General features: G+C 43.3%; 1 protein-coding gene across 4 annotated transcripts in view; it reads left to right on the forward strand.

Annotated features, from left to right (window-relative positions):
* LOC124001342 (scrapie-responsive protein 1-like) overlaps positions 1 to 13,992 on the forward strand; it is a 51,625-nt gene extending 37,633 nt beyond the window's left edge. For all 4 annotated transcript variants that reach the window (XM_046308062.1, XM_046308061.1, XM_046308063.1 and 1 more), the window contains 2 exons: positions 12,056 to 12,313; positions 13,008 to 13,992. In XM_046308062.1, coding sequence (XP_046164018.1) covers positions 12,056 to 12,313; positions 13,008 to 13,062 — 313 coding nt within the window. In that variant the 3' untranslated portion in view covers positions 13,063 to 13,992. The remainder of the gene's footprint in view (positions 1 to 12,055; positions 12,314 to 13,007) is intronic.
* Positions 13,993 to 18,381: the final 4,389 nt, after the last annotated feature.

Below are 18,381 nucleotides of genomic sequence, written 5' to 3' on the forward strand. Positions count from 1 at the left end.
GCAATTCATTTTTGTCCTGAATACAAAGTGTTATGTTTGGGGAAAATCCAATACAACACGTTACTGTGTATCACTCTCCATATTTTCAAGCATAGTGGTGGCTGATAAGTTACAAACAACGCAAATAAACTAACAAATGTGCACCCAGAGGGGGAAAAAAACTCTGGACCACCTTTGCTCAACACAGAGATGCATACAAAGCTCTTCCACACTCCATTTGGCAAATCTGACCATAATTATATCCTCCTGATTCCTGGTTACAAGCAAAAAATTTAATCAGGAAGCACCAGGGAGGAGATCAATAAAAAAATAGTCAGATAAAGCAGATGCTAAGCTACAGGACTGTTTTGCTAGCACAGACTGGAATATGTTCCGGGATTCCTCCGATGGCATTGAGGAGTACACCACATCAGTCTTTGGCTTCATCAAAAAGGGCATTGATGACGTCGTCCCCACAGTGCCTGTACGTACATACCCCGACCAGAAGCCATGGATTACAGGCAACATCCGCACTGAGCTAAAGGCTAGAGCTACCGCATTCAAGGAGCGTGACTCTAACCCGGAAGCTTATAAGAAATCCTGCTCTGCCTTCGAACGAACCATCAAACAGGCAAAGCGTCAATACAATCGTACTACACTGGCTCTGATGCTCGCCAGATGTGGCAGACCATTACTGACTGCAAAGGGAAGCACAGCCCAAAGCTGCCTAGTGACACGAGCCTACCAGACAAGCTAAACTACTTCTATGCTCGCTTCGAGGTAAATAACACTGAAACATGCATGAGAACACCAGCTGTTCCGGAAGACTGTGTGATCACGCTCTCCACAGACAATGTGAGTAAGACCTTTAAACAGGTCAACATTCACAAGGCCACAGGGCCAAACAAATTACCAGGACATGTACTGCGAGCATGTGCTCACCAACTGGCAAGGGTCTTTACTGACATTTTCAACCACTCCCTGTCCGAGTCTGTAATACCAACATGTTTTAAGCAGACCACCACAGTGCCTGTGCCCAAGAACACTAAGGTAACCTGCCTAAATGACTACCGACCCGTAGCACTCACGTCTGTAGCCATGAAGTGCTTTAAAAATGCTGGTCATGGCTCACATCAACACCATTATCGTAGAAACCCTAGACCCACCTAAATTTGCATACCACCCCAACAGATCCACAGATGATGCAATCACTGTCCTTTCCCACCTGGACAAAAGGAACACCCATGTGAAAATGCAATTCATTGACTACAGCTCAGTATTCAACACCATAATGCCCTCAAAGTTCATCAATAAGCTAAGGACCCTGGGACTAAACACCTCCTTCTGCAACTGGACCCCTGAAGGGTAGGTAACAACACATCCGCCACTTTGATCCTCAATACAGGGGCCCCTCAGGGGTGCGTGCTCAGTCTTCTCCTGTACTCTCTGTTCACTCATGACTCATGACGGCCAGGCACGACTCCAACACCATCATTAAGTTTCCCGATGACAGAACAGTGGTAGGCCTAATCACAGACAACGATGAGACAGCCTATAGGGAGGAGGTCAGAGACCTGGCCATGTGGTGCCAGGACAACAACCTCTCCCTCAACATGGTCAAGACAAAGGAGATGATTGTGGACTACAGGAAAAACAGGACTGAGCATGCCCCCATTCTCATCGACGGGGCTGCAGTGGAGCAGTTTGAGAGCTTCAAGTTCCTTGGTCTCCACATAACCAACAAACTAACATGGTCCAAGCACACCAAGACAGTCGTGAAGAGGGCACGACAAGACCTATTCCCCCTCAGAAGACTGAAAAGTTTTGGCATGGGTCCTCAGATCCTCAAAAGATTCTACAGCTGCATCACCGAGAGCATCCTAACTAGAGGTTGACCGATTATGATTTTTCAACGCCAATACCGATACCGATTATTGGAGGACCAAATAAAGCCGATACCGATTGATCGGCCGATTGTTATGTATATATATTTGTAATAATCACATTTACAACAATACTGAATGAACAATGAACACTTATTTTTAGACTTAATATAATAAATCAATAAAATCAATTGAGTCTCAAATAAATAATGAAACATGTTTAATTTGATATAAATAATGCAAAAACAAAGTGTTGGAGAAGAAAGTAAAACTGCAATATGTGCAATATAAAAAAGCTAACGTTTAAGTTCCTTGCTCAGAACATGAGAACATATGAAAGCTGGTGGTTCCTTTTAACATGAGTCTTCAATATTCCCAGGTAAGAAGTTTTAGGTTGAAGTTATTATAGGACTATTTCTCTCTATAACATTTGTATTTCATATACCTGTGACTATTGGATGTTCTAATTAGTACTTTAGTATTGCCAGGCTAATCTCGGTAGTTGATAGGCTTGAAGTCATAAACAGCGCAAGGCTTGAAGCATTGAGAAAAGCTATTGGAAAACGCAGTAAAGTGCTGTTTGAATGAATGCTTACGAGTCTGCTGCTGCCTACCACTGCTCAGTCAGACTGCTCTATTAAATCATAGACTTAATTATAATATAAATACGAGCCTTAGGTCATTAATATGGTCAAATCTGGAAACTATCATTTCGAAAACATAACATTTATTCTTTCAGTGAAGTACGGAACCGTTCCGTATTTTATCTAACGGGTGGCATCTGTCATGCAGGTGAAGGAGGACCCAAACGCGACTTAACAGAAACAGAGTTTATTAATGTTCAAAACCGAATAACTGAAATCCTCTAGATTAGTAGAGGGGAAAACAACTGGAGAAGCGGCCACAGACTGCAGGTCGCTTCGGGTAGGCGCAGGCCGTAGTCAACTGAGACACCTGCTCACACGCAGCGTCTGAAGAAGGCACAAAACACGACAGGACAGGGTGATACACAATCACGGCAAAAAACACGACAGGACAGGGCGAAACGCAATCACAGCATCGTGAATACAATGCAAGGAACCGACGGCACAGGAACGGGACACAAAGGAATAAATAGGGAATCTAATCAGGGGAAAGGATCGGGAACAGGTGTGGGAAGACTAAATGATGATTAGGGGAATAGGAACAGCTGGGAGCAGGAACGGAACGACAGAGAGAAGAGAGAGCGAGAGAGTGAGAGAGGGAGGGGGAGAGAGAGGGATAGGAGGGAAAGAACCAAATAAGACCAGCAGAGGGAAACGAATAGCATGGGGAGCACAGGGACAAGACATGATAATAAATGACAAACATGACAGTACCCCCCCACTCACCGAGCGCCTCCTGGCGCTCTCGAGGAGGAACACTGGCAGCAACGGAGGAAATCATAGATCAAACGGTCCAGCACGTCCCGAGAAAGAACCCAACTCCTCTCCTCAGGACCGTAACGAAAAACGATAAAAAGGGAAACTAGGGTACTACTCTAAAAAAAAAATGAGAACTAGGGACAGACTGAGACACAGCAAGGGCAGGGACAAGAACAGGAGAGATGCGATGGCAGGGAACAGACTGAGACCCAGCAAGACCAGGAGCAGAAGCAGAAAAAAAAATTACCAGACTTCTTCTGCGCGCAGTCTGAACACGCAGCCACGAAACGGCGCGTGTCACGCTCCTGAGTCGGCCACCAAAAGCGCTGGCGAATAGACGCAAGAGTGCCTCGAACACCGGGATGACCAGCTAACTTGGCAGAGTGAGCCCACTGAAGAACAGCCAGACGAGTGGAAACAGGAACGAAAAGGAGGTTACTAGGACAAGCGCGCGCGACGCAGTGTGCGTGAGTGCTTGCTTAACCTGTCTTTCAATTCCCCAGACTGTCAACCCGACAACACGCCCATAAGGAAGAATCCCCTCGAGATCAGTAGAAGCCACAGAAGAACTAAACAGACGGGATAAGGCATCAGGCTTGGTGTTCTTGCTACCCGGACGGTAAGAAATCACAAACTCGAAACGAGCGAAAAACAACGCCCAACGAGCTTGACGGGCATTAAGTCGTTTGGCAGAACGGATGTACTCAAGGTTCTTATGGTCTGTCCAAACGACAAAAGGAACGGTCGCCCCCTCCAACCACTGTCGCCATTCGCCTAGGGCTAAGCGGATGGCGAGCAGTTCACGGTTACCCACATCATAGTTGCGCTCAGATGGCGACAGGCGATGAGAAAAATAAGCGCAAGGATGAACCTTATCGTCAGACTGGAAGCGCTGGGATAGAATGGCTCCCACGCCTACCTCTGAAGCGTCAACCTCGACAATGAATTGTCTAGTGACGTCAGGAGTAACGAGGATAGGAGCGGACGTAAAACGTTCTTTTAGAAGATCAAAAGCTCCCTGGGCGGAACCGGACCACTTAAAACACGTCTTGACAGAAGTAAGAGCTGTGAGAGGGGCAGCAACTTGACCGAAATTACGAATGAAACGCCGATAGAAATTAGCGAAACCTAAAAAGCGCTGCAACTCGACACGTGACCTTGGAACGGGCCAATCACTGACAGCTTGGACCTTAGCGGAATCCATCTGAATGCCTTCAGCGGAAATAACGGAACCGAGAAAAGTAACGGAGGAGACATGAAAAGAGCACTTCTCAGCCTTTACGTAGAGACAATTCTCTAAAAGGCGCTGTAGAACACGTCGAACGTGCTGAACATGAATCTCGAGTGACGGAGAAAAAATCAGGATATCGTCAAGATAGACAAAAACAAAAATGTTCAGCATGTCTCTCAGAACATCATTAACTAATGCCTGAAAAACAGCTGGCGCATTGGCGAGACCGAACGGCAGAACCCGGTACTCAAAATGCCCTAACGGAGTGTTAAACGCCGTTTTCCACTCGTCCCCCTCTCTGATGCGCACGAGATGGTAAGCGTTACGAAGGTCCAACTTAGTAAAGCACCTGGCTCCCTGCAGAATCTCGAAGGCTGATGACATAAGGGGAAGCGGATAACGATTCTTAACCGTTATGTCATTCAGCCCTCGATAATCCACGCAGGGGCGCAGAGTACCGTCCTTCTTCTTAACAAAAAAGAACCCCGCCCCGGCCGGAGAAGAAGAAGGCACTATGGTACCGGCGTCAAGAGACACAGACAAATAATCCTCGAGAGCCTTACGTTCGGGAGCCGACAGAGAGTATAGTCTACCTCGAGGAGGCGTGGTCCCTGGAAGGAGATCAATACTACAATCATACGACCGGTGAGGAGGAAGGGAGTTGGCTCGGGACCGACTGAAGACCGTGCGCAGATCATGATATTCCTCCGGCACTCCTGTCAAATCGCCAGGTTCCTCCTGAGAAGTAGGGAGAGAAGAAACGGGAGGGATGGCAGACATTAAACACTTCACATGACAAGAAACGTTCCAGGATAGGATAGAATTACTAGACCAATTAATAGAAGGATTATGACATACTAGCCAGGGATGACCCAAAACAACAGGTGTAAACGGTGAACGGAAAATCAAAAAAGAAATAGTCTCACTGTGGTTACCAGATACTGTGAGAGTTAAAGGTAGTGTCTCAAATTTGATACTGGGAAGATGACTACCATCTAAGGCAAACATGGGCGTAGGCTTGTCTAATGGTCTGAAAGGAATGTTATGTTTCCGAACCCATGCTTCGTCCATGAAACAACCCTCAGCCCCAGAGTCAATCAAGGCACTGCATGTAGCACCGAACCGGTCCAGCGTAGATGGACCGACATAGTAGTACAAGATCTAGATGAAGGGACCAGAGTAGTAGCGCTCACCAGTAGCCCTCCGCTTACTGATGGGCTCTGGCCTCTTACTGGACATGAAATAACAAAATGTCCAGCAACTCCGCAATAGAGGCACAGGCGGTTGGTGATCCTCTGTTCCCTCTCCTTATTCGAGATGCGAATCCCTCCCAGCTGCATGGGCTCAGTCTCAAAGCCAGAGGAGGGAGATGGTTGCGATGCGGAGCAGGGAAACACCGTTGATGCGAGCTCTCTTCCACGAGCCCGGTGACGAAGATCTACCCGTCGTTCTATGCGGATGGCGAGAGCAATCAAAGAGTCCACATCTGAAGGAACCTCCCGGAAAGAATCTCATCCTTAACCGCTGCGTGGAGTCCCTCCAGAAAACGAGCGAGCAGCGCCGGCTCGTTCCACTCACTAGAGGCAGCAAGAGTGCGAAACTCAATGGAATAATCCGTTATGGACCGTTCACCTTGGCATAAGGAAGCCAGGGCCCTAGAAGCCTCCTCACCAAAAACTGAACGGTCAAAAACCCGAATCATCTCCTCTTTAAAGTTCTGGAATCTGTTAGAGCAATCAGCCCTTGCCTCCCAGATAGCTGTGCCCCATTCTCGAGCCCGGCCAGTAAGGAGTGAAATGACGTAAGCAACCCGAGCTCTCTCTCTAGAGTATGTGTGGGGTTGGAGAGAGAACACAATCTCACACTGCGTGAGAAAGGAGCGGCACTCAGTGGGCTGCCCGGAGTAGCAAGGTGGGTTATTAACCCTGGGTTCTGGAGGCTCGGCAGGCCAGGGAGTAACAGGTGGCACGAGACGTAGACTCTGGAACTGTCCAGAGAGGTCGGAAACCTGAGCGGCCAGGTTCTCCACGGCATGGCGAGCAGCAGACAATTCCTGCTCGTGTCTGCCGAGCATGGCTCCTTGGATCTTGACGGCAGTGTAAACAGCGTCTGAAGTCGCTGGGTCCATTCTTTGGTCGGTTCCTTCTGTCATGCAGGTGAAGGAGGACCCAAACGCGACTTAACAGAAACAGAGTTTATTAATGTTCAAAACCGAATAACTGAAATCCTCTAGATTAGTAGAGGGAAAACAACTGGAGAAGCGGCCACAGACTGCAGGTCGTCGGGTAGGCGCAGGCCGTAGTCAACTGAGACACCTGCTCACACGCAGCGTCTGAAGAAGGCACAAAACACGACAGGACAGGGTGATACACAATCACGGCAAAAAACACGACAGGACAGGGCGAAACGCAATCACAGCATCGTGAATACAATGCAAGGAACCGACGGCACAGGAACGGGACACAAAGGAATAAATAGGGAATCTAATCAGGGGAAAGGATCGGGAACAGGTGTGGGAAGACTAAATGATGATTAGGGGAATAGGAACAGCTGGGAGCAGGAACGGAACGACAGAGAGAAGAGAGAGCGAGAGAGTGAGAGAGGGAGGGGGAGAGAGAGGGATAGGAGGGAAAGAACCAAATAAGACCAGCAGAGGGAAACGAATAGCATGGGGAGCACAGGGACAAGACATGATAATAAATGACAAACATGACAGCATCCATAAGTCTAAATATTGCTGTTACATTGCACAACATTCAATGTTATGTCATAATTTCGTGAAATTCTGGCAAATTAGTTTGCAAAGAGCCAGGCAGCCCAAACTGGTGTATATACCCTGACTCTGCGAACTCAAGACAAGTGACACAAATTCCCTAGTTTAATATTGCCTGCATTAATTTCTTTAACTAACTATGCGGGTTTAAAAAATATATACTTCTGTGTATTGATTTTAAGAAAGGCATTGATGTTTATGGTCAGGTACATTTGTGCAACGATTGTGCTTTTTTTCGCATATATGCTTTTGTTAAATCATCCCCCGTTTGGCAAAGTTGGCTGTCTTTGTTAGGAAGAAATGGTCTTCACACAGTTCGCAACGAGCCAGGCGGCTCAAACTGCTGCATATACACTGACTCTGTTGCACAGAACACAAGAGAAGTGACACAATTTCCCTAGTTAAAATAAATTAATGTTAGCAGGCAATATTAACTAAATATGCAGATTAAAAAATATATACTTGTGTAATGATTTTAAGATAGGCGTTGATGTTTATGGTTAGGTACACATGGGTGCAAAGACAGTGCTTTTTCGCGAGTGCGCTTGTTAAATCACCCGTTTGGCGAAGTAGACTGTGATTCAATGATAAATTAACAGGCACCTCATCGATTATATGCAATGCAGGACAAGCTAGATAAACTAGTAATATCATCAACCATGTGTAGTTAACTAGTGATGATGTTAAGATCCATTGTTTTTAATAAGATAAGTTTAAGTACCTTACCGTGGCTCCTTGCTGCACTCGCATAACAGGTAGTCAGCCTGCCACGCAGTCTCCTTGTGGAGTGCAATGTAATCGTGTCACGCCCTGACCTTAGTGTTCTTTGTTTTATTTATTATTTTGGTTAGGACAGGGTGTGACATGGGTGAAGTATGCATTTTTGACTTTTCTAGGGGTTTTGTATGTTTATGGGGGTGTTTCCTATCTAGGTGTTTTTGTAAGTCTATGGTTGCCTAGATTGGTTCTCAATCAGAGGCAGGTGTTTATCGTTGTCTCTGATTGGGAACCATATTTAGGCAGCCATATTCTTTGGGTATTTTGTGGGTGATTGTTTCCTGTGTCAGTGTTTGTGCCACACGGGACAGTTTCCTTGTCATGTTGTTATTTTGTATTTGTGTCATGTTCAGTCTTTTCTATTAAAACATGGACACTTTCCACGCTGCGTATTGGTCCGATCCTTGCTACACCTCTTCGGACGAAGAGGAGGAAATCCGTTACAAATCGGCCCTGATCGGTGTCCAAAAATGCAGATTACCGACTGTAATGAAAACTTGAAATCGACTCTAATTAATCGGCCATTCCGATTTATTGGTCTACCTCTAATCCTAACTGGTTGCATCACTATGGCAACTGCTCAGCCTCTGACCGCAAGGCACTACAGAGGGTAGTGCGAATGGCCCAGTACATCACTGGGGCCAAGCCTCCTGCCATCCAGAAACTCTATACCAGGTGGTGTCAGAGGAAGGCCCTGGAAATTGTCAAAGACTCCAGCCACCCTAGTCATAGACTGTTCTCACGGCAAGTGGTACCGGAGCACCAAGTCTAGGTCTGAGAGGCGTCTAAACAGCTTCTACCCCCAAGCCATAAGACTCCTGAACTTCTAATTAAATGGCTTCAGACTTCAACTGTACATATTACCTCAACTAACCAGTGTCCGCACATTGACTCTGTACCGGGTACCCCACTGTATATAGTCTCACTATTGTTATTTTACTGCTGCTCTTTAATTACTTTTATTTCTTATTCTTATCTGTATTATTTTTAACTGCATTGTTGGTTAGAGGCTCGTAAGTCAGCATTTGGCGCATATGACTAATAAAATGTTATTTGATTTGATTCGACATGTTATGGGTGTGTTTGTAATAGTTAAGAACTGGGGGGCATGGGGGTTCAGGATAAAAAGAAACGGAATGGAGCTTAGCACAGGCAAAATCCTAGTGGAATACCTGGTTCTGTCTGCTCAATTAGTCCTTATCAGTTAACATTTTGAAGATTGGTAAATTAGTCAAATTAGTCTAGGCAGCTATATGAACTTTTAGTAGTCATGGCTGAATTACGTGCCCAGGGACCCTGACCTCCAGGGGGCCCCAATTGATTTTATTATTCACACTCACTCAGATATCATATCTCTTACATGTAACTAAATGTCATCTAAAATGTCATCTACGTAACCCCAAAAACAAATGATTTATCATGAGAGGGCCATAAGTAATGATGCCTTCTCTAAGAAAGGTTGAAAGCTCACCTTTCTGATAAAAATAGTTATAAATTGCTGAGGTGTAGTCACTTTTGAGGACACAAGCTCAAGTACACAAGTAAAAATATGATTCTTATTTTGTATGTATTTCCTATTCAACAAAACTGTATGAATATGCTTGAAATATAGTATAATGAAATTATACAAATAATAACAATAACATTTCACCTTCCTTATAACTGTAAAAATACATATTTGTGTGTCTAGTATTAGATAAAATATGCAGGTCTCTCTTGATCATAACGTCTGCCCCCACCGCTGTGAACGTCACACAAGAGAGCTCGAGCTTGGCTTCCTGAACTCGCCTTCCATCTTACTATTGTCTGTCTAGGACAAACAAAAAGCGTGTTTTGTTTAAAATATATTAATCTTTTTAGATTACTGTGATAAAGTTGGTTATAAACCGATCTCTGAATGTGCTCGAGCGACGAAACAACTCTATCCAGTTGCGCTACGACGTCAGGATTTTAAGGCATGTGCTTTGTCAGCCGCTGTGATGTATGGTTTAGACAGGAGTTGATGGACAGTCGGAAGAGCGAATGAAATGGTAGAAGGGACATCCCAGCTTCAAGTGGTGTCAGATTTCACATGTTAAACAAAGATTATGGATATACTGATAAGACACATGTCTTGCTGTCCTAACAATGGAAGTCGTTGTCCACAAAGCGGCATAATGTGCCGTCTAGATCCCGCCTATTCTTTCTTTGGATTGGTGGATACATCTAATTATTGTTATCTCTTTTGAAAATTCGATGAGGGTTGTTGACGTCAACTGCCTGTATTCAATGGAGACAGACGCTACACTATTGGCCTCATTCAATGAATACGCATAGCCATCTCGAGACAACAACCATAAAGTGTTTTTTCTCAAAATTGCCGGGATGTCACGTGCCCTACTTATCAGTACACTCGTAACAATTGAAGCATTAGGAAACTATTATTGGATTAAATACACCTACCGTAGCAAATAAGCCATACATTTTTTGGTTGACCAAATTCAACACTTTCTCAATGACTTTCATACAAAAACTCTGCTTGGTGGGCGAAACAACGAAAAAACGCCACCTACTGAAAGGAGACATCTTTCCGCTGAGTTTGGCATCTCTATTCCTCTTCAATTCTATTCAAGGGGCTTTATTGGCATGGGAAATGTGTAGATAATATACAAAAGTTAAATAAATAAAAATTAACAGTAAAACAATACACATTCAGAAGTTTCAAAACAATAAAGACATTACAAATGTCATATTACGTATATATACAGTGTTGTAACAATGTACAAATGGTTAAAGTACACAAGGGAAAATAAACAAGCATAAATATGGGTTGTATTTACAATGATGTTTGTTCTTCACTGGTTGCCCTTTTCTTGTGGCAACAGGTCGTGAATCTTGCTGCTGTGATGGGCACACTGTGGTATTTCACCCTGAAGAAATGGGAGTTTATCAAAATTGGGTTTGTTTTCGAAGTATTGTGGATCTGTGTAATCAGAGGGAAATATCTGTCTCTAATATGGTCATACGCTGGTCAGGAGGTTAGGAAGTGCAGCTCAGTTTCCACCTCATTTTGTGGGCAGTGTGCACATAGCCTGTCTTCTCTTGAGAGTCATGTCTGCCTACGGCAGCCTTTCTCAATAGCAAGGCTATGCTCACTGAGTCTGTACATAGTCAAAGCTTTCCTTAAGTTTGGGTCAGTCACAGTGGTCAGGTATTCTGCCACTGTGTACTCTCTGTTTAGGGCCAAATAGCATTCTAGTTTGCTCTGTTTTTGTGTTAATTCTTTCCAATGTGTTTCCAATGTCTTCCTCTCTGTCCTAAATCACACAGGTGGAAGAGATACACGAATGAGTTGCTATGAACCCGTGTTACCGCTCGATGCAAGCCTTTTCGATCTATGGTGTCCACAGATCAATTTTATAAACAAAAGTGTCGGTCGCAACCGGTACCAGAACCACGCAGGTCCTCTATGTGTGGGAATGTACATCTTTAACATGGCATAAGTCATGGCAAAGTGTGTACAATTGCAGGAAATTAGCTTTTAAAATGCAAAAATTTCTCCACAGCTCAAAGCAAAATGTGTAGAATTGCAGGACATTGCAATAAAAAGTTCTGCAAAGCAAACATATTTGTTTGTGTTTTGCTAATAAATAAATATTCTAACAGATACCTCTGTACATATTGAAGGTTTTCATCTCGGTGCTGAGTTAATGTGTAGTGGCAAATTGTAGAACTAACAGGCTACATGTTGGCTGGGTACATATTTGTCTGTATTTGCTCTTCTCCAAATAGCATTTTAGATTTGCTTTATTTGATAGAAATGCAATAAATGAACTTCAACTTTCAAAAAATGTCCCTCCACCCCCTCTGAACTTCACTAGAACTCAGACCATGCCTATGGCTCTAATGGGAATATATTTTTTGTGGGTTGGATTTGTAGTTAATGTTAAAACGTATTTATATATTAATGACTGGGGTGACCTTGGAGACATTCTAACCAATTATACACACTATGTCATCCTATTTACAGCTTGATCAAAATGAAGGCACTACTCATTGCTGCTATTCTCTTGGTTGGACTGTTGGCAATGGGCAGCGAGGCCATTCCATCAAACCGCTGGTCCTGCTACAAGAAAGTTTTGAAGGGGAGGGACTGTCGCAATGTTGGCATCTCCAATGGAGTTGCAACCATGCGACCCATCGATTCCCTGCAGAACCATTTCTGGGAGGGGAACAAATGCGACATGGTGTGCTACTGTAACTTCAGTGAGCTCCTCTGCTGCCCAAGGTACAGAAATTCCATTCTCCTCCAGTAGGCGGCGCCCATGTTCAGCACACATATACAGTCTATGTTAATACAGTTCTGGAACAGTGGACGGCTCTGTGGTGCTGTTATGTGTACTGGAGGCCGAATAGAGGCCGGCGGGCAGTTAGGCGCCAATTATAGTTGGAAACGAATTGGATCCAGTCACAGGCTGCCCAGTGAACACTGCCTACATTGTGATTATCATAAGCAATCTATTAATACAGTCAGGCACGTGTGCCTGCTGCCGTGCAGTGAGCTGTGATGTGGAGTTGACTTTTGTTTTACTGGTCAGTTAAAAGGTAATTCGTGCTGTTTTTACGTCATGGCCTTTGCTCATGTAATGCAAATACACTACGGCTAGGCCTATGCATTTTGGCTCTGTTTTTAGTCAGCTGTTGACTACAGACAATAGTTTTTCCTTTAAAGAGGCAATATATGCCTGGAAATCAAACAGATACAGGGAGCTTATCAGTTTGTAATCACAGTTTATCAGTTTATCAATTGAAAATAATGCCATTCTTGACTAGATGCTTCCTCCATTAACTAGGCCATTCTCTCCTGAACCACATGGTCCATCCACTAGAAAGTCATGGACAGTTTACCATAGTCTTGGATTCCAGGCTAATAGGGCAAAATACTAAACACATGTTTATTTTGTATTGTTATGTTGTTCCAGGGATGTCTTCTTTGGACCCAAAATCTCCTTTATAATTCCATGCAAAACCATCTGAGCCATCAGTCGTTTGAATGGACAGTGAACACGGACGGTGCAATCTTCTGAATTGAAACAAGAGTAAAGAGTAAATGGGGCCAAGGGGGATCGGCCCATCCATTCCGGACTACAGAATTACATGCATTTCATTCTTCACTTGGAGAGAGCTACAACAACGACAAGTTCAGAAGGCTGGAGCTAAAACAAAAGCACAAGCTTTGAAGCCGGGGAAAAAGAGGCCCATCTTTCACAATACTTGGGCCTACAAATAAAAATGTATTATTTTCAGTCTCAAATACAGCACGCAGTATATTTATTATCTGTGAAGACAATTCAATAAATGCAGCCCGTGTCCCTCCTTTGCCAAGGCTACAGTTCAACACTTGTATATCTGACTTGGCAGACCCTTCATTTGGCATTTGCAATGATGTGACACTCCCCATTATCCACACCCAAACGTAAACAGATCTCACTATTTGACAATAGTCGTAGTACAGTAATACCACGAAGTGTGCACATCAAAAAAATATAATTCAATAGTTAATAGTATGCCATTCTTGAGAGACATGGCATTTTATATTCAAGGCTATTAAATGCCGTAAATGTCAGCAGGATCATAAAATGTGATGTTGTGATGAGCCTATGAAGCATGGTTTTACATGGATGAAACAAGTAGGCTGTATAATTGTATTGTAAATGCCTTTGCAAAAGGATTATAGTATTGTGTGTGTCACTAGGCCTAACTAACTGTAAGGCGCTCTGGATCAGAGCGTCTGCTAAATGACTAAAATGTGAATAACATAGCACTTACAGATCCCCTAGACCGGTGAAGCTGTTTAAACAAGTTGTTCTACTGCTCCCTGACATCTCCCTGTACTTATCCAATGATTTTATGTCAATTACAACACTGTATGTGAGAATATTAATAAACAGATCGGTTTGAGTGTTATTTTGCCTGCAGGCCTTACTTGTTGTATCATGAAACCACCTTGGGTTTCCTCATGTTTCCTTTGTGAGCTTGTTATGTTTCAGTTTGTTGTTGATAAACTTGCTTTTGTCAGTCAGTTGCAAAACATCACTGATTCATATTGTCGTAATTAGAAGAGACTGCTCTACTGCTCTATGTAAACAAACTGAATTAAGGCTCTTGAGTTGGTAGGATGGATTCACGGATTCACTGTTATTCTCCTATTCTGTACAGTCGCTGATAATAGATTCCAGTAACTGTAGTAGAATAGGCCCACAGTGAAGGATGTCAAATCGCACAAATGCATCATTATATATATATATATATATATATATATATTTTAAAACTTTATTTAACTGGGCAAGTCAGTTAAGAACAAATTCTTATTTACAATGACGGTCTACACCGGCCAAACCCGGACGACGCTGGTCCTATTATGCGCCGCCCTATGGAACTCCCAATCACAGCCAGTTGTGATATAGCCTGGAATCGAACCAGGGTGTCTGTAATGATGCCTCAAGCACTGAGATGCAGTGCCTTAGACCGCTGCGCCACTCGGGAGCCCACTTCAGCCCTCAGTTCAAAGTGAACACACATAAACCACCCATAAACTGCTAGCCTGTTTATGTCTAAAATCATACACAAGTTGAGACAAATCAGTCCAATGTTTGCAATGTAACTCGTGCGAAAACCTCAGCACTGAGGATGGTAATTGGAGAAGAATCGAGCCTGCACTCTCCTGCCACCTTTAATACCTATGTTTGACACCCTGTGGATAAAGTCATCTGCTTCCCACAATGAGGATCCAGTATGAATAGGATCTCGGGTCCAGTGAGTATGTGAAAGGGTGTTTTGTCAGTTGGGCCCATTGGTAAACAACTGGGGGGGCTTACAGTTTTATGCTAATGCTGATGGTCTTGTCAGCTCCTTTTGCTTGTGAGGCTATGTGCTTTCACTATGGGGCTGGGTGAGAACGGCTGTGTTGGTGAGGCTAGAAAGGAAACCTTGAGCATCTACTTGACATCTTTTGTCTTGTGGCCTTATCTTTCATTTGATATCTAACCATTTGTTATTAAACTATTTGTCCACATTTACTATAAGTTAGCCACAAATTCACCTCTGCCCAATTTTTTTTTTTTTTTACAGTGCTTAATTGTGACTTTCCAATTTGCCCAGCTACTGGTGTAGGCCTCTGGGTTGGCAGGTAGCCTATCGGTTAAAAGTGTTGGGCCAGTAACCGAAAGGTCACTGGTTTGAATCCCTGTGCCGACCAGATTAAAAATCTGTCTGTGCCGTTGAGCAAGGCACTTAACCCTAATTGCTCCAAGGTTGCCGTCAATAATGGCTTATCCTTGGCTGTGACCCCACGCTCCAAGTTTGACTCGGGGGGAGTGGGATATGCAAAAAAAAAAGCAAATTTCCAATGTACACGTATATAATACACACTTGTACATGTGTGAAATAGGACAAATGTAAGGACCAACCTTATTATAATTCATGTTAGTCACTTGTTGGCAAGCGTAAACAAGGGCCTACATGTCATAACCTAAGCATACTACTATTTTGGTGCTATGGAATGAGAATAAAAAACTTTACTGTACTGGGAGATCCTTGGACCTTCTAGGAATCTTCCTCTCCAAGTGCAGCTGCTATGGCGGCATTCAACATAGTGGCACCATGGACGCTCAGCCTCATTGCCACTTGAGCAGCTGAGGCCTGCAGGAGAAAAGACACTCACAATAAATCTTGACATACAACCCCAACAACACTGTATACTTTTTTCTCCTCTCTACACACTTAAACCGGTTTGAGCTGAACTGTTCCAGTTCCGCTGAGGCCCTGGCTGTGAGAATGCAAAACAGAAAAGGAGGAATGAAGCAGGGTTGTGTCTTGATGGAGTACAGCTACGACTGGAAGTTACTTTTCAAAAGCATAACCGGTTAGCAGAGCATTATAGCTAACTCTAAACTTTTTTCTAACCTTTCCTAAATCCCCTAACCTGCTAACTTAATTATCCTGACCTGCTGCATAAATTCTCCTAACCTGCTACAAAAAAAGTAACTTCAGGGTGAAACTGTATAGGCTACCACCTAGTTTCTACCATGAAGCAGCCTGACTGAGAGAACAACAGTGAAGATGGCTGAAAATGGGTAATGCTAACAACAAAGTAGGCCCTTTTCATTTTCCAAGAGAAGTGCCATAGGTTTCTTTTAGGCTTACATTCTTACAAAAATATTTCCAACGGGGTTCTTCGGCTGTCCCCATAGGAGAAGCCTTTCTGGTTCCAGGTAGAACCCCTTTTGGTTCCAGGTAGAACTATTTTGGGTTCTATGTAGAACCCTCTGTGTAAAGGGTTCTACATGGAACTCAAAAGGGATCTAACTGCAACCAAAAAAGGGTTCTTCAAAGGGTTCTCCTATGGGGACAGCCGAAGAACCCCTTTAGGTTCCAGATAGCACCTTTTTTCTAAGAGTGTAGAGCAAGGAGAAGTTTTCCATAAATGATTTAGACATTGGACTACTACTTTAACATAGTAAATCTAGAAAGCTGACCACAACAATAGACTACCAAGCTCGAGCTCGCCACACACCTGGACTAATTAGTTATAAAATGGATACATTTATTGCTGATGCATCAACATAGCTCAGGTATGTTGCCTAGTAGGTCTATCTGAAATTACAGCTAAGGATATTGGGATAGTAGCTAGCAAACACACATTGATGCTGCGATAATGTACATCAATTTGTGAGAATATACAGACTTGTCTGTAGTAATGATTGCTGCACTGATCGATTAGGGGAAATGTATCATCCTGGCTGCGACCTGGTCTCAGAGCATTATGTATTATTCTGTACCCTCTATATGTTTATTTTCGTATGGTATGTATTCATTTGTGGATGTCCATCACCCATTTTGTATGATATGTTACGCGTTACAATTCATATTATATTTAACAAATGCAAACATACAATATGTTATGAATTTGTGAAATGAATATGCAAAGCATATGATATGCTATGAATTCTAGCTAGGTGGCAAGGTGGCTAATGTTAGCTAGTTGGCTGACGTTAGCTAGGCTAGGGGTTAGTGTTACGTGTAGGAGTTAGATTAAAGGGATAAAGTTAGGGTTAGTTAAAAGGGTTAAGGTTAGGTTTAGGGGAAGGGTTAGCTAACATGCTAAGTAGCTGCAAAGTAGCTAAAAGTAGTACGTAGTTGAAAAGTTGCTAATTAGCTAAAATGCTGAAATTATTCATGATGAGATTCGAACTCACAACCTTTGGATTGCTAGACTTTCGCATTATACCCTACCTGTTTTTGCCTTAAGCAAAAAATGTGTCTTATGTAAGCATACCAAAACTAACATATCATACTAATTTGAGTGACCGGATTTACATATACGATGTTACGTCTAGTCTATGAGACCAGGCTGCAACACTATGCTAGGCTATAGGCGTAACTAGGCTATATAAAGCTACTACTAGGCCAATATTGCAATGATATCCTGATTTAAGACTGTTTGAAAAAAAATATTCAGTCGCGTGGCGTGGCTTTATTTTGCAGAGACATTGCCACAATGTCTGCGGCTCGGTAGTACAACACAAAACGTGGGAGCACACTGGGGTCGCATCTGCACGCAGCTGACAGCTGTTCCCCTGCTTGATGTTACATTTCTCACTGGCTAGATGGACACTTGCACATGGAAACATTTGAGCATGTATAAGAGCCCAGGCAAAACGTATCAATGGTTTTGTGGGGTCTTTCTGTAGTAACGTTGTAACACTGTCTGAAATATTGAAAAAGTTGTACACCTTTACATGAATACATACATGTTATTTGCATTGCATTTGAAATCTAGCTCAAATGTCTGCGCATGTTGTTGCTCAAATCTGATTGGCTTAATATTTATTTTTGATAAATTAGTTTAATTTCATGATCATTCACCTTTATTACTGACATCTGTTAACTCGCAGCTCAAACATTTGATTGTGTTTTTTTTCTCATCAATAACTGTTCATTTCTATTGTTTCCTTAATTATCTGACGGGCTAGCAGTGGCAACGGATCCTGTTAATATTATCCTTGAGACGTCACTATCACCCCCATTGCACTTAACATTTTAAATAGTTACGGTAAATTAATCGTTAAGGTTAGCGTAGGGACGTCCCAATGATCTTGGATAGCACTGATCCAGTGGGAACGGGCGTCCAACACACAACCCCCTTCAAAGCGTTTAGGCTTTTGGCGCCGTCTATTTTAAATCCCCACTCCGGCCAATCACAAGAGTTTTTCACTAAGCCACCACAGACAACCGTGATAGTCTCAAAATATAGACCTTCAGCCAATCCAAACACCGTTCATGCCCTGCGTCCCA

This window comes from Oncorhynchus gorbuscha, linkage group LG17 (assembly GCF_021184085.1).
Source record: "Oncorhynchus gorbuscha isolate QuinsamMale2020 ecotype Even-year linkage group LG17, OgorEven_v1.0, whole genome shotgun sequence".
Classification (NCBI taxonomy): Eukaryota; Metazoa; Chordata; class Actinopteri; order Salmoniformes; family Salmonidae; genus Oncorhynchus; species Oncorhynchus gorbuscha.